At 38.6% G+C, this 15,000-nt stretch overlaps 1 protein-coding gene across 2 annotated transcripts in view; it reads left to right on the top strand.

The window, feature by feature from the left end:
• LOC137992057 (chromatin assembly factor 1 subunit A-like) overlaps nucleotides 1-15,000 on the top strand; it is a 20,271-nt gene that overhangs the window by 5,221 nt on the left and 50 nt on the right. The window contains exons 6-13 of one of the 2 annotated variants that reach the window (XM_068837136.1): nucleotides 5,437-5,497; nucleotides 5,999-6,070; nucleotides 7,554-7,682; nucleotides 10,065-10,385; nucleotides 10,838-10,915; nucleotides 11,856-11,999; nucleotides 12,562-12,835; nucleotides 13,760-15,000. The exon at nucleotides 13,760-15,000 is cut by the window's right edge and continues 50 nt beyond it. In XM_068837136.1, coding sequence (XP_068693237.1) covers nucleotides 5,437-5,497; nucleotides 5,999-6,070; nucleotides 7,554-7,682; nucleotides 10,065-10,385; nucleotides 10,838-10,915; nucleotides 11,856-11,999; nucleotides 12,562-12,835; nucleotides 13,760-14,418 — 1,738 coding nt within the window. In that variant the 3' untranslated portion in view covers nucleotides 14,419-15,000. Of the gene's footprint in view, nucleotides 1-5,436; nucleotides 5,501-5,998; nucleotides 6,071-7,553; nucleotides 7,683-10,064; nucleotides 10,386-10,837; nucleotides 10,916-11,855; nucleotides 12,000-12,561; nucleotides 12,836-13,759 lie in introns of both variants that reach the window. The other variant, XM_068837138.1, reaches the window with a different exon arrangement.

The raw sequence follows: 15,000 nt of genomic DNA, 5'->3' as shown, positions 1-15,000 counted from the left end.
TAAAAATATGGCCGTCACCCGTAACATTTACCCAGATGAAATGTTGTTCGATAAAAAATATATCTAGACCAAAACGCCCATTATCGTTTGGAAAAATCTTAAAATTACAAGGACCAAACATACTTTCAACCTAATAACTCAACTTTTCTAAAACTAGAATCTGTATGGTTAAAATTCCAAAAAAGTACCTCGTAGTTAGGGCGTCACGATACTGCTCTGAACTTCTGCAGTTAAAATTAAGGTTCCCAGACAAGTTACAAAAACGAGGTGATCAATAAAAATACCACCGCAGACGGCGTTCTCACTTTCTGGGGACTCTTTCCTGAAAATATGAACAATCTAGGACCATTCGCTCCAACGCAATAAGAAAAAGTCTGAATCTCAAGCCTTGTGAAACGCTCCATGGTTTGATATGCCATTAAAAGCATCAAAGAAAGTCAAACTCTTCCCAAATGCCCGCAATGGATCCAAAACCTTCGGATTGCCGCCACATTTGAATCTCATCTCAAAACGAACGTTCATGAGCATTTCCACGTTAAAATATAAAGTAGGTAGCTCGCAAGAAGAGTTTTTCTAAATCTTAAGCCTTGTGAAACGCTTCTCCATGAGTCTCCTATTACATGTAGGATTTTCTCGCGAGAAAGACAGCGAAACAACATGACAATTTCGCCATGATTTCGGGCAATTCCTTCCATGAAACAACAACATGTGCCCTTGGTAACCTCCCAAGAAGGTTCCAGAAGCTGTTTGTTACGTAACAACTCCAAAAATAGCCGTGAAAACCTCAAGAAAAGCACGTGTTTTAAATGCAAATGTCCCTTCGGGTTGGGTCACGTTCGTTACGCTAGAAGGTTTTCAATGGACAAAATGGAGCATAAAAATGAAATGTTGTCTACAAAGCTAAAACCAAGCAAAACATAATTATTTCGGCCCTTAGTGTGTTTTACTGTGCAAATTAAAGTGTTATCATGACTTTGGAGAAATTTGTAGAAATTTTGCATTTTTGATATATGTTACACAATTGTACATGTCTATTGTGCTACTGATCTAAAGAAAATCCAGCAGGAAAATCCAGACATCAAGTTGGAAACCTCTCCTTAAGATGTTTTTCCGTATGGAGCAGAAAAGCTGATTGAACTGTTAGGACAATTCACCGCCAAGATTAAATCAAACACCATTACAAAAACTGACAAGTTTCTCGTGACAAAAACAAATGGCAAGTGTGTATTGAGCTACAAAACATGTACGACCCTGGAGTTACTGGATGTCAAAATCAACGCCAACACCCTTGAACACGCAAATCCGGAGATCATGCAAATTCTTCACAAACACAAAGGAATGTTTGAAGGAATGGGCAACATCAAAAACATACAAGTAATGCTAGACATTGACCCATCCATTAAACCAGTCGCTCAATGACCCTATCAAGACCCCACAGCATGAAAACAGCAGTAAACAGCAAACTTGAAAAAATGCGAAAACAAGGAATTATTGGGAAAGTTGAAGGATCAACCCCCTTGCTTTCACCGCTTATTGCAGTAGCCAAGAAGGGCGGAGATGTTCGTCTTGTGCTCGACATGCGCATCCCAAATCAAGCAATCACACGACGCCGCTGGCACACGCTCGCCAAAGAGTCACGCTACATTACAGCCTTCCAGACCCCAGATGACAGGCCACATGGGAGCCTGCCCCTCAGGAGAATACTTCCACAAAGTCATCAACCAAATTATCAGAGATGTTCCAAGCTGTGAGAACATATCCGACAACATATGGCTATGGTCCAAGAACATGGATGAGCACATCAAGCAATTAGACCAATTACTCGAAACTCTCCAAAACAACGGCATCACGCTCAAACTCCCCAAATGCACCTTTGGAGTGCGTGAAATCAATGCCTTTGGCCACATTGTCTCTGGTCAAGGAATCCGCCCCGATGACAAGAAGATTGAAGCAGTAACCAACGCTCCCTGCCAAAATGCGCATCAGAAGTACATCCGTTCCTCGGATTGACAAATTATTGTTCCAGATACGTAACTGATTACAGCAGCGTCACGTACCCTCTACGCCAATTGACCAAGACCACAAGTTCCATTCATTAGGGAAAAGAACAAGATGAAATCTTCATAAAACCCAAGCAAGCTCTAGCAAGTCCACAGGTATTGGCACACTACAGCCTCACCCCACCAACTCGGCTTGTAGTAGACGCATCAACCTGGGCATTAGGAGCAGTATTGCTACAGCAGCGAGCAGATTCCACTGACCAATTGCCTATGGAAGTCGCTCACTAACAGAAGTTGAAATGAAATACGCTCAACTGCAGAAAGAATCTCTTGCAATTGTATTTGGCTGCGAACACTTCCACCAATATCTGTATGGAAGACACTTTGAGCTAGAAACTGACCACTGCCCACTTGAACATATCTTTTCAAACTCATTAATTATTCATGCAGCTCTTACCCAACCAGAGCAACGTATTCTGGTCAGGTGGATGGGTTTAGAAACCCAATGAAAATCTAGTTGAAAACACGGCCGTGTTTGAAACGATTTCAAACACGGATGTAAATTTTCTTAATCTGCATATTGACGAAGCAACAAAAACACATGGCGATAAACAACTTTATTAAATCACACATTTTACGAAACAAACTTTAAACCTAAATTATTTACTGCTAACATTGAATGTTACAGTACAGTTAGTAAACTGCCCAAAACAGAAAAGGCCATTCTTTTTCTAAATTTAAATCTCGCTTCATGGTGGCGACCTCGTGTTTTGGTTCACTTTCAACCTTGCTGTACAATTCCGACCTAAAATGGCACTGACGTTAGAAATTTTATCAGACTAGATGCACACGTTACCTCAGAATAGCGCTGGCCACGCACTTTTCCTCTTCTTCGCTAGTTTTAGGAGGTCTAAATCTGCACTCTGTCATTTGCTTTGCGAAGCAACGTGTTCGCTCAGAACTGACAAACAGCTACGTAACAACGTGACATCAGTTGATGAATATTCAAAAATTGTCACAGCGCAGCAATTAGGTGATAGGATCATGCATATTTTTTTGAGGATCATGGACATTTCACGTCTCAAATATAATAGTTGAACTGAGAAAACTTATTCAAATGATAATTTAAACTAATTTTCTTTTGTTGGAGAAGTGATTTCAAAAACTTGTGCTTCGTGTTTCATCGGGGTTTCAAATACTGGAAAATGATAAAAGCACTTGGCCTGCAGCCTCGTGCTTTCATCAGTTTTCTTGTGTTTGAAACCCTGATGAAACACTCGCAGTCGTTTTTGAAATATTACTTCAAGCCAAAGATCAGTTTTCAAGGCAAACCCACCCCCGCCAGAGTAGAAAGATGGGTTCTACGACTTCAAGAGTATGACTTCAGGGTAGTCTACCGACCAGGAAAACACAACCTGGCTGACTCATTGTCACGCTTACCCACCAAGTTACCACGGAGTAACATGAAGCATGTGCCAATAGAACTGATACGTTCACTATCTGGCCAAGCAGCTAACACCACAAGAAATCCAGCAAGCATCTGCGGTAGATGAAGAACTGACGCAGATTAGCGACAACCTTCAGAAAAACAAGCCTCACAAGCTCCCTTCACAGTACAAACACATATCAGAAGAACTCTGCATCACCGACCAAAACATCCTACTGCGAGGCAACCGCATAGTACTTCCTACCAAACTCAGGCAAAGAGCAATCTCCTTGGCTCATGAAGATCATACGGGTATGACAAAATGTAAACAACACATCCGTTCGAAACTGTGGTGGCCTCAGATGGACCCCCAAGTTGAAGGACACATTAAATCCTGCCATCCGTGTCAAGTTACCAGCCGGCCGGAACGACCAGAACCAGTTTGTCCGACTGAGCTTCCAGAAAAGCCCTGGATACACCTGGCTATTGATGTGTGCGGACCATTTCCCAGTGGAGAATCGGTAGTAGTCCTTACTGATTACTACTCGAGATGGCCAGAGGTGAAAATCCTAAAGTCAGTGACATCCGCCAACACTTTAGACTGGCTCGACGAAAAACCGTGACCGAATATTGGCCACAAGCTAACGGCCAAGTGGAACATTTCAACCAAAGCCTCTTGAAACACATCTTGACTACTAATGCTACTAACAAGGATTGGAGGAAAACATTGCCAACTATGCTTCGAAATTACAGGTCAACACCTCATCAAACAACTCAAGCAACACCAGCATAACTCCTCGTGCACCGCGAGCTGCAAACGAAACTACCAAGGATAAGTTATGACCAAGAAGAGAATGACAGCAAGCTCAGAGAAACAGACCACAATGCTAAGCAGCGTGGGAAAGAGTATGCCGATTCCAAAAGAAGAGCAACGACCAGAGATCTCAAACCTGGAGATTTAGTACTACTCCAACAGAAACACAGGAATAAATACACCAGCACCTACAATCCAGAGCCCTTGAAAATAATCCAAGTCAATGGATCTCAAATCCTAATGCGAGACGCTAATGGAAACATGTATAGTTGAAACTCCTCTCATGTTAAGCAATACCGAGAAGATCCAAACCTACCAACAGCACCACAACCTGATGAAGAAGAACTTGAAACAACCTCTGGAACACCAAACACAAGGAATCCAGTCAATGCAGACAAATTAGTAGACACCAAGACACGCTCGAGTTTGGGGCAAAATCAGTTTATTGAAAACTATAAGCGATAAAATAGAAACCCCCAGGGTGGGTAGGGAGGGTAAAACTAGCGAGGATGACCGCGAATGACCTTTGATATGACACAAAACCCGATATGACCAAGGAGAAACTTGATACGAGTGTCAAAAGACAAAACCGCGCAAAAGGAGTGTCCCTAATTAAGTATTTTGACAAAGCCAAAACAACCACCCCACCTGCAATTGGAATGCCAGTTCCACCTCCTGATCCACCCAACATTCCAGTGCGAACATCAGGACAAGACAGAAGACCCCCAAACTGTTTGGAAGACTATATCCGAAAATAATGAACTGTGACACCGATAAATAGAATTGAACCAGATTAAGGGTGAATTGCGACTGGTAGACATCTTCGTACATCAATAGTTTATCACATAACTCGAAGAACTGCACTACAGAAAGGGAGGAATGTCTTATCGAACTGTTGTCATGTTATCAGTAAACAATGGTCGCTTAGTCCGAACGTACTAGAGTATGATGATTGATTCAATTAAGTCGGAATGTTTAAGTTGTGATTTTGACATTTAAGATTATAGTTCTAATTTTATATTGAGTGGCGTGTACCCACCAACTAGGAACGAGATCTATAAAGTATCATGAACACAAATACAAAACCAATAAAAACAAGTCAGTTACTGAAAAAACTTGTTTTTCCTGAATATTGGCTGTTGTTGTGTTTTGGGCTGAATATTGTCCATAACCTATTATTATCTATTAACTTTTAGTGCGAAAGTAGAAGAAAAAAGAAAACGAGAGGCTGAAAGGAGAAGTGTAGAAGAAGAACAGGTAGTTTTATTTATTCAATTTGGTAGACTGAAAAAAAAAAGCTGTCAGACTGGAAATGTTTTGGTCCAGTTAGATACGTCCAATTACTTCTTTTTTTTGTTCAGTGCAACTCAAGTGACTAACCTCAATGGAATTTGATCATCTGGGTGAAAGTAGTCCTGGGAAGGACTTTTGGTGGACTGACTCTGAAGATGGATAAAGGGGGTACATGTAGTTTCTAAAGAAACTGTGGTGCTGCATCGGTGGGGAAGTGGTACACAAAAATTTGGTTTTATCAGCGGAGTTGATATTGTAAATTGACCATGGTACAGGGATTCCAAATTCCATTGAGATATCTAACTCCTTGGCTCAAACCATCCTCTATTTCAAGTGACTCACTGTTTTAATAAAATCATTATTTTGATTATTGAAATGATTTCTTTCTTTAATTTCAATTCCAGTCTGAGGCAAAGCTAACAAACACAGATGATTCCTATTTTTTTTAAATTTTATTTCTTTCAGGAGAGGAAAAAGCAAAAAATCCAAGCAAATTTTGCAAATTTTTTCATCAAGTCCTGTAGTAGCATGCCAAAGGTAATCAAGTTGCAATGATCAACTTAAAGTGCATCAGGTATAGAGCATTCAGAGTCTTATGCTCCTTGTTCCAAGGAAGAGGACTTTCTTTGTTTTTAGCAAATGCCTTAATTAAACCAAGCCATAAAGCCCTTGTGTGAATCACTTTTTATTGTGGTAGTGCACTGCACTACACACAATGTCACCGAGTTGTAAGAGTGTAAGTCCGTGGTGTCAATGGGCCGCAGCACGTGCATAACTCACCAACATAAACAGGTCTGTTGGAAGGGTGCTTGAGTTTCTACAAAATGAGCGCCAAAATCGGCAAGAATTTGTGACACTGATGAATAATAAAGCAGCTGCTATTTCCAAAACGATGGAATTACCTGGTGATAAATAACTTCGTCTAGGAGAGTAAATTTTTGACTTTGCAGAAACAGTGGTCAACCTCAAGAGTTAAGAGATTATGATCTTTATTCGCACATTTCCTGCCAAACTTTATAACACTTGAAAGATAAAAAAAAACAAAAATCCGGTGTCTTGCCATCATTTTGACAGTTTTGTTTCACGACCGCTGAATTTGACGATGCTTTTGATTTTGTGATTTACTTGATGTGCAGCCAAAAGTACGATAGAAAAATTAAATGTAGCAAAAATCTACCAAAATGTTTTTTACCGATGGTAATTTTGTATATTTGTGGTTCAAGATTTATGTTATTTTCACATTGCAAATGTTGTTGCTGATGGCAAAAATTATATTTCATTCTTGATCGACACTTCCTGAAAACTTGCCTCTGCTCTTCCTAAAAACTGTGTATCAATATTTATTTACTTTTTCATCCATATTTGTATATTTTGTTTTCTTCAATCTTTCTGGGTTTAATATTTTACTAGTAACCACATGTATTCTCAGGACATGTACCATGGCACTACTGTGATTTATGGTACCAAAACAATACCGTGTACAATTAGAGCTACATATTACGCAAAGACTAACCTTGAATCTCCTGGAAAACAAAACGCATCTCAATTGACAATTATGGAATAAAGCGCTGAGTATGTTACTGCACTACCACATGTACGCATTGCGTGCCTATTTTTAGGACTTGGCGTAGCAAAAATTGAGATTTTTTACCAGTGCTAAAAGATCACACTGCACTGTAACTAACATCTTTGAGAATGTTTTGAGTTTGAGTTCATGTTTTGGTTAGCATCCATGGTTGTCTTGGGGAACGGGTTTGGCAAGTAGTGTCAGCCCTTAATTGTCTTCTACTACCTACGATTATTCCCCAACACAGTTTCACACAAGTTATGCTTATTGGTTCTCTAGTACAAGCAGTTTTCTCAGAGTACGTCGGTTTCTCAACCATCATTTGATTTGCTCTAATTGATTTTATTCTCCCTAGATAATCCACCACTTGCACTTGCTTAGACATATCCTTTATTTGAGTTATTGCTATGTTGCTGATGCCAATATACACTGTACTTATTAATTAAACATCAGGTTGCTGCAGAAAATGACAGTAGGTTCAAGCCATTTGAACCTAAAGCGGGAATGAGTCTATCTCCAGTTACACGCAAAGAATTATCCCTTGATGCTAAAAACACATTAGATGCAGAACTTCAAAAGCAGGTTTGAGCATGTGGGAGTGTGTGGTGGTATCAAAGATAAAGTTGCTCCATGTACATCTAGTAATAGAGCGACTTTCGCATGACCTTATAAAATGAACATAAAAACACAACGTAAACAAAAATGCAAAACATTAATTGGCTTATGAAACAAAAACAAACAAGCGCAAATTTTCATTGGCTTAGCGAACACGGATGCAAAGAACGTCATCTCTCTATGGAACCTTCTGGAAAGTGATTGGGGTTTCGAATTGCCATCATTTGAAATGCAGTAATGTGATTGGGCAATCAAACTGTTTCCTGCCCTTATTAGGAGTTTCTTTGGTGGGAATAAGGAGGAGGTTTGTTTTAAGCTTGTCAAACATTGGTACGTGAAGCAAACTGCGAACACTTTTTCAAGGTCATATGAAAGTCACTCTAATGATATTGGATAAGGCCAAGTATGATAATATGTAGATCAGGGAGGGCATTATTGTGTCACATCTCCCAAGATCTGCACAATTCATTATGCACCTGTCAGCTAATTTGGCACCCTCTGAACCTCTCCTGATGTAATTTGACCAGTGGATTTTCTATTATTGGATGACTGACATTGTTTTTATATCAAAATGCTGGCTGCCAAGCCAGAAATTTACCTGGAATTGATTGGATGGACTATTCAGTTTTGTCACGAAAAGATGTACAACTACCTACAACCCTTATTGATTGTATCCTAGAAAACTGCCTTAATCAGGTCATCAAGTACCCCACACAGGGTAAAAATATACTCATCTAATGTTCACTTCAAATCCTAATTTGCTTTCCAATGAAGTTCATGTTCCAAGTCCTAGTAATGATCATGATGCAGCATTCTTTGAACTAAACCTTAAGCCAAGGCTATTCAAGGGAAGTGAATGTTTCTATGGTATGCTTCCACATGCTTAAGTTGTACAGTTGATGACCCACAGCAACAGATCTGTTTCAAGAATGAAGGGTGGGTTGATAGTTCCAAGTTTTGCGTCAAAAAAATGGTCAAAACTCCATTGCCTATTGAGGGGCTGTCCTCTGGAATTCCATAGGTCGTTCAAAATGTTCTATTTTAGATTGCACAGACATGAAGTCCTTTTTGAAAAATATCATTAAATGTTATGCCTTTAACGATTTTAATTTCAAGGTCTTAGTCCCGCAAAATTTTAGATTGTTTTCATAAATGCCTAGTATTTTATTATGATTTATTTTATTTTTATTCCCTTGAATGTCGTATTTAGAATTTTTAGCATTTCATCACTAATTTGTAATTTGTACACGACCCCACAAGCTTTTAGCTTTGAATTTAATATTGTGTAAATTGTATTGTATTGTATTTAGTGCTTGCCAAAACAATCATCGGTCACCCCAAATGCAGACTGTGCAGACCAGGGGTAAAATATGGTGTTACCCTCCCTATTATTGAGAGCTAACCGTAAACAGGCTAACCTGAATGATATTTAGGCCTAATTCAGGCTAACTGAATTTTCATTTTACAGACGGTTTGCACAGTCTGCATTTTTCAGTGTCCCAACGATCATTGAGGATGAACTCTATTGTTTACGACTTCCCTAGCGGTATGCAATTACCGGTATCTAAAAATCCCACTCCTAAAAACCCATGCACGGAAACCTTCACTCTAACAGTGTTTATTTTTATGATTTTTGATGGATGAGCAGATGTGGCTACATCTTATTATGATGACCGATTTAGTGAAATTGAGGCATTTTCTCACTGCCATTTTCTCCAAAACAAAGTCGGTGACCCCCAAATTTTTTTTCTTTTTTGGAGTACATGTAAGTACTTTATGACCTAACTCTCAGCAAGAAATGAAGAAAATTTCACTGTAGGAAAATTTTGGCACTAACGTCCTTAAAGCATTTGAAAAGTGCATTTTGTGTGGCAGTGCTTGGAATGATATGGTAATTTTATTAAATATTATTGTCAATGGTTTATTGATAAACAAGAGATGTTTGTTACCTCAAAACTATGTGCTCTCTTGTACATGTACCTAGTTCTTGAACAATCTACAGGCACGGCCAAGTGTTGGCAAGAATAGTTAAAATCAAGTTTTACTTTTAAGAAAATGACAAAGACTTCTTTTTGGGTTTACCTCTTTAAAGTTCAAGACAACTTTAGCTTGAAGAATAAAGTTCAGAATCAGTCTTGTTTGATTTAAATGTGTGAGTGGTTAATGGAAGCTGGTAACTAAAACGTCTTTCATGTTTTCAAAGGACCATCACCTTTAGTCTGCAAATGATTAACTTTTATAGCCAAGCAGGGAATTTTCTTGGGGAAGCACCCCATATTGCATTCTCTGTGATAGTTGAGTTGTACACTTCTTAATTTGATGCTTTGATGCCAATTGATTTTCTTGCAGCAAAACGTAGAATTGTATTTAACTCAAATAGAGAGGAGAAAACCAAGACCAAAGTACACAAAGACAAAGCTCACCACCATTCCTGAAATAACAGAGGGTACTTCCGATTTTACAATAGACAATGAGACTGTCACTGTTGATGAGAATAGCAATTCAAGCATTGAAATTATTGAACCAAGTAACATGAATGGTTCACCTTCAAGAGCAGGGCTGAAATACAAGCTGCTTCAGTTCCATAAAAACTACAGACCAGCATATTACGGAACATGGAGGAAAAAAAGCAGAAAAATATCTCCAAGGAACCCTCTTAAAAAAGACATGGTACATGTAGTCTTTGAATAAGTGTTAGTCTCTCTTAGATCCAAAGTGACCTTTTAACTTTTTGTGGGGTTGGTAATTTCATTAAAATTAAGTGAATTAGTGTCGGTAAGGCGTGCCTCAATACATCTACCAAACAACACTACCCTGTAGCTGCTACACTGCTAGGATATAGTTATTTATTTGAAGTATGGTCTACAGAATTCAGGGTTAACCCATTGACTCCCGGGGGTTCCCCATTGACAAGTAAAATCATCTGGCATTTGACAGAGTAAAATACTACAATGTCAGTCCGACTGGGTTAGGGGTCAAATGGTTAAGAGAGAGAGAGAGAGAGAAATAAAACTTTGCATTTCTTTCATTGTTCTGCATTGGTCACCACCTCCCAGTTTATTATGTTCTCCTTTTGACTACTTCTGGCTAGCAAAATGCAAAAAATCTTTTGAACTTGTTAGGAACTGCTTGATTATGAGGTGGATAGTGATGATGAATGGGAAGAGGAGGAGCCAGGGGAAAGTCTATCCAACAGCGAGGTGAGTAAATTGCACATTGTAGAATTATGAGACAAAAATTTAAAACACAGTTATGGGAAAAGTTTCCATTTAGTAACATTTACAGAGAAGGATCACATAGAAAATATATTTTTTAATAGACTCCAAGGTTAGAGGAGAAAAGGCAGACATTAAAAAATCAAGTAAACAAGACTAGCTGAGGCAGTTAAAGTACATGTAATGTCCTTATTCTCCCAGATTCACTTCAAGTATAACTCTGAATACTGTAGGGGAAGGGAAGAGGGTTTAACCAAATAAAGAGGTTTAGTACTTTATAATTAAAACACTAATTTAATTTCTCTTCAACAAAACATTGGTAAAACATAATGCTAACCAACTTTTAATAGGGAGTTTAAGCAGAGACGATGGCTACGGCAACGGAAACGTCATTCCAAAATATAACTTCGTTCTATCGCAAGTTCCTTGCAATAATATTATTCAGTCTTGTTCAAGTTGTACAATGCTTGCAAACTATCCCATAACTGGTTTGGTACAAGTGGTTTTAAAGTAAAGTCAGCAAATAAATAGTTCGTTGTTGTGTATGCTCACGTTGTCACCAAAACCTAAAGTTTGGTGATTTCATGTTGTTGTTTTGTTGAGTGCAACAAAGAAATGCACAGAAATTCATGCTGCATACACGTTATTCCAAAATGGCCACTGATTTATGCGGATACAAATTGGCCCTTGATGCCTCGTTCAAGATAAAATGTTCTTTTGAATTTTAAGCTTAAGAACGAGGCATCAAGGGCTAATTTGAATAAAAACAAAAGAATATTTAAATGGTGGCCATTTTGGAATAAGGTGTATGTGCAGCATTTTTAACCAATAATATTTTTGCTTTATGGCGTTGTTGTCGCCATAGCTGTCATCTTTGCTTTAACTCCCTAATATAAAATCATACAACCCATTGTTTTTTTCTCAGGGTGAAGATGAGGGTGATGGTGAGGATGATGATGAAGATGATGATGGGTTTTTTGTTCCCCATGGTTACCTGTCAGATGATGAGGGTGTGGCAGAGGATGAAGACCTGGAAGATAGTAACAGCAAGGAAGGCGATGATGGAAAGGTATTAAAGGGCTCTGTCTGAGTTGATTATTATTGAGGCTTCATAAGGTTAAGTGACAGCAACCTCAAATATTTGTCTTTAATGGCAAGAATATCTTTACCCATACCAAGCATGTTTTGCTAATTTTGCTTCCAAATTTCACCCTTACTGCATTGTAAAACTTAATTAAACAAAATCAAGAGTCACTTGTTCGACTACCAAGGCATAATGTAGTGAACGGCATCAGCTTATCCCCCAAGATGACATCACTAACTGCTTTGCATTGCAAAAATTCTTCCAAAACTGATAAGTTGTTTGTGATGATACCTCATAATGTCTGCATAGGATAAATGACTGCTGTTCATCAGAGGTGAAGGAGCTTTGCTATTGGTGGAACCATGGTGACATGAATAAATGAATAAACTAGTTGCGTAGGTACCCTGTTTTGCTCCACACTGAGGCAGCACCATCTTCTTTTGAAATTATAACCCCTTTTTTAGCAAAGATGGTATTTTCTATGATGCACTGAAATACAAGCAATCCATCTTGGATTCCCTATTCACTCGTGAAATTTTCCTCGCAGGTCAAGAGTGGTCAACATAAAAGAGAACAACAACTGGAAAAAGCCAAGGCTTGGGAAGCAGAGATGAAGAGAAAGTGTAAACCCATGAAGCCTGTTGCAGTGGGCTGCCTGTGGTCAAAGGAAGCATCATTCAACTTGACCCTCAAGAAATTTTCAGCATGCTTGCTTGTTGACGATCCAATACATGTTGAGAGCTCAAATTCAAATACTGGAAATAACCCTTCAACCACGGATTCCTCAAACAATAGTGGTGCTCTCTATGTACCAGATGAAGGTACATGTACTTTAACTTCAAATATTAATTCCCTAAAATTTTTAGTGTCAACAATAATCATCATCCTTATCAGTATCAACCTAAAATGAAAGCAATGTCACAGTGTTATTTACTCAGCCAAGAAGCCAAGAAGCCAAGCTCTGCACTGACTTCAACACCCAAGTTGAAGTGGGTTGGGAGTTGTACGGGGATGAACCGTGCAATGGAGCAGCAATTCCTGTCATGAGACCCAAATAAGCCCTGGCTCTGACTTGAGCTTTTTGCTTTTCACAGCCTACCACCAAATACAGGTGTAATATGCGACAATTTCCAGTAGTACTTTTTAAAGTGCCCCTGTGATTAAAAAAATCACTTCCTTTTTTCCTTCAGATTTTGAAAGTGTGTTTGCTTAAAACTTGACTGGCATAATTTTGATCTTCGATCTTTATCCAAAGGCCATTTACTTAGAGTGTAAGTTTTGAATTTCACGGTCCGGCATTACTCATGTTCAAAACTGACTGGTTGGATCCAGGGAAAGGTGGCGTCAAAGGATGACTAGCTTAAAATTAAATTTCATTGTGTGAATGCAGCTTACTATACATATATATGCAAAACCTGAGTTTAAAAGTCTGAAAGCCCAAAACTCCCGTGATGCACATTAATTCTGTGCCATACACGCATTGCATTCTTAAACTAGTGAGCCTTTAGTGTCATTTTCTCCTCAATCCAGCTCTCTCAAGATCTTAAAGTTAGTAATGGTGGACCATTAATTAGTTACTTAAATAGGAAAATTCCAGTTAAATTAAACAGGTGTCTTTTGGAAATCCAGGCTTAGTGTTCAGTTAACATAGTTTTGTAATCCAAAGAAAAATAAGAATTGATTTTTTACTCACAGGGGCACTTTAACAATAGGCATTCCTTAGTAACGTTTTGTTTATTTTACAGCCATGCCATTGCTTCTTAAAATTATTCATGGCAACACTGTTGGAATTCACAAGATAATGAGTCTCTTTAGGAAGCAATGGACATCCAAATGCCTATGCAGAGACGTCACTGATGAAGAAGTTAATGAAAATTGTTCCATCTCAAAACGACAAATTGAGAAAAAGATTCTAAACATTGCTACAAAAGAAAGAAGAACTGATCGCCTGCGCTGGTATGTGCACAAACATGTTCTGGAGAAATTTGGCCTTGAAAATCTGACAATGGTGGATGGCTTGAACTGCTATGATTCATCTGTCCATACAACCATGTTTCCTGTCTCCCCTGCATCAACTAATTCTCAAAGTATCAAACAGTTTGTCAGACCTGTGTCAACAGCCCTTCAGGAGACTGCGAGTCTAAAACTAAAACACAATTCTCAAGAGCCTCCTAACTTGCCTTCACCAATGGAAGTGGACAGCACAAGGCTATCACAAAATCCCTGTCGGCCAACGATGCAAAGTTCTAGCATTTTTGGTGGAGAATTGCCTGTGGAGAATAAAATGCTTATCAACATTTCACAGGCATGTAACCCAACTTTCATTAGTGATAAAAAGACTTCCACTAACACCACAAGTCAAGATTTTTCTTCTCAAAATATCCAAAGTAAATCTGTTGACTGACCCATATTTCCACTACACATTGGATAGATTTGTACATAGTGCACCACCATGTGTCATGCAAAGGTTGTTGATTGAGTTTCCTGATTTTGAATTGGTATTCTGTTATTTTTTTTTCTTGTTCTCCACATCAGTATTTAACTGACTGGACTTTTCTGTGCCATCTTTAGTTAATTAACAGCCTTGGTGTGACAAGTGTAAGGGTGCTTGTATTTCATTAAAATTTAGATTTTGTCAAGGAATGTTTTGTGATTTGCGCTTAAGCTCTATTTTTACTATGACAACATAACTTCCAAGCATCGTTCACTTGCTCAGTCAAGATTAAACAATGATAATGTTGGCGAGAATAAGAATGCTACAAACAATAATTCAATGAGAATATACTATTCTTCTGCAACAGCATTTTACATTTTTTGTACATTTCTGCTATTCTTGACCTGACAACCATAAACCATGTTACATGTACACAACCAAGTTTTAGGTCTTGTGGAGGTCATGTGCAACCAACAATACTTTATCTCCTCAGTGAACATCCACACCGTTCAACCAAAGTTTATTTCCTTGAAAGCTGCTGAACACTTGAAA

This window comes from Montipora foliosa, chromosome 2, assembly GCF_036669935.1.
Source record: "Montipora foliosa isolate CH-2021 chromosome 2, ASM3666993v2, whole genome shotgun sequence".
NCBI lineage: Eukaryota > Metazoa > Cnidaria > Anthozoa > Scleractinia > Acroporidae > Montipora > Montipora foliosa.
The sequence above is the reverse complement of the archived record's forward strand: the minus strand, read 5'-3'. Positions and strand labels throughout refer to the sequence as shown.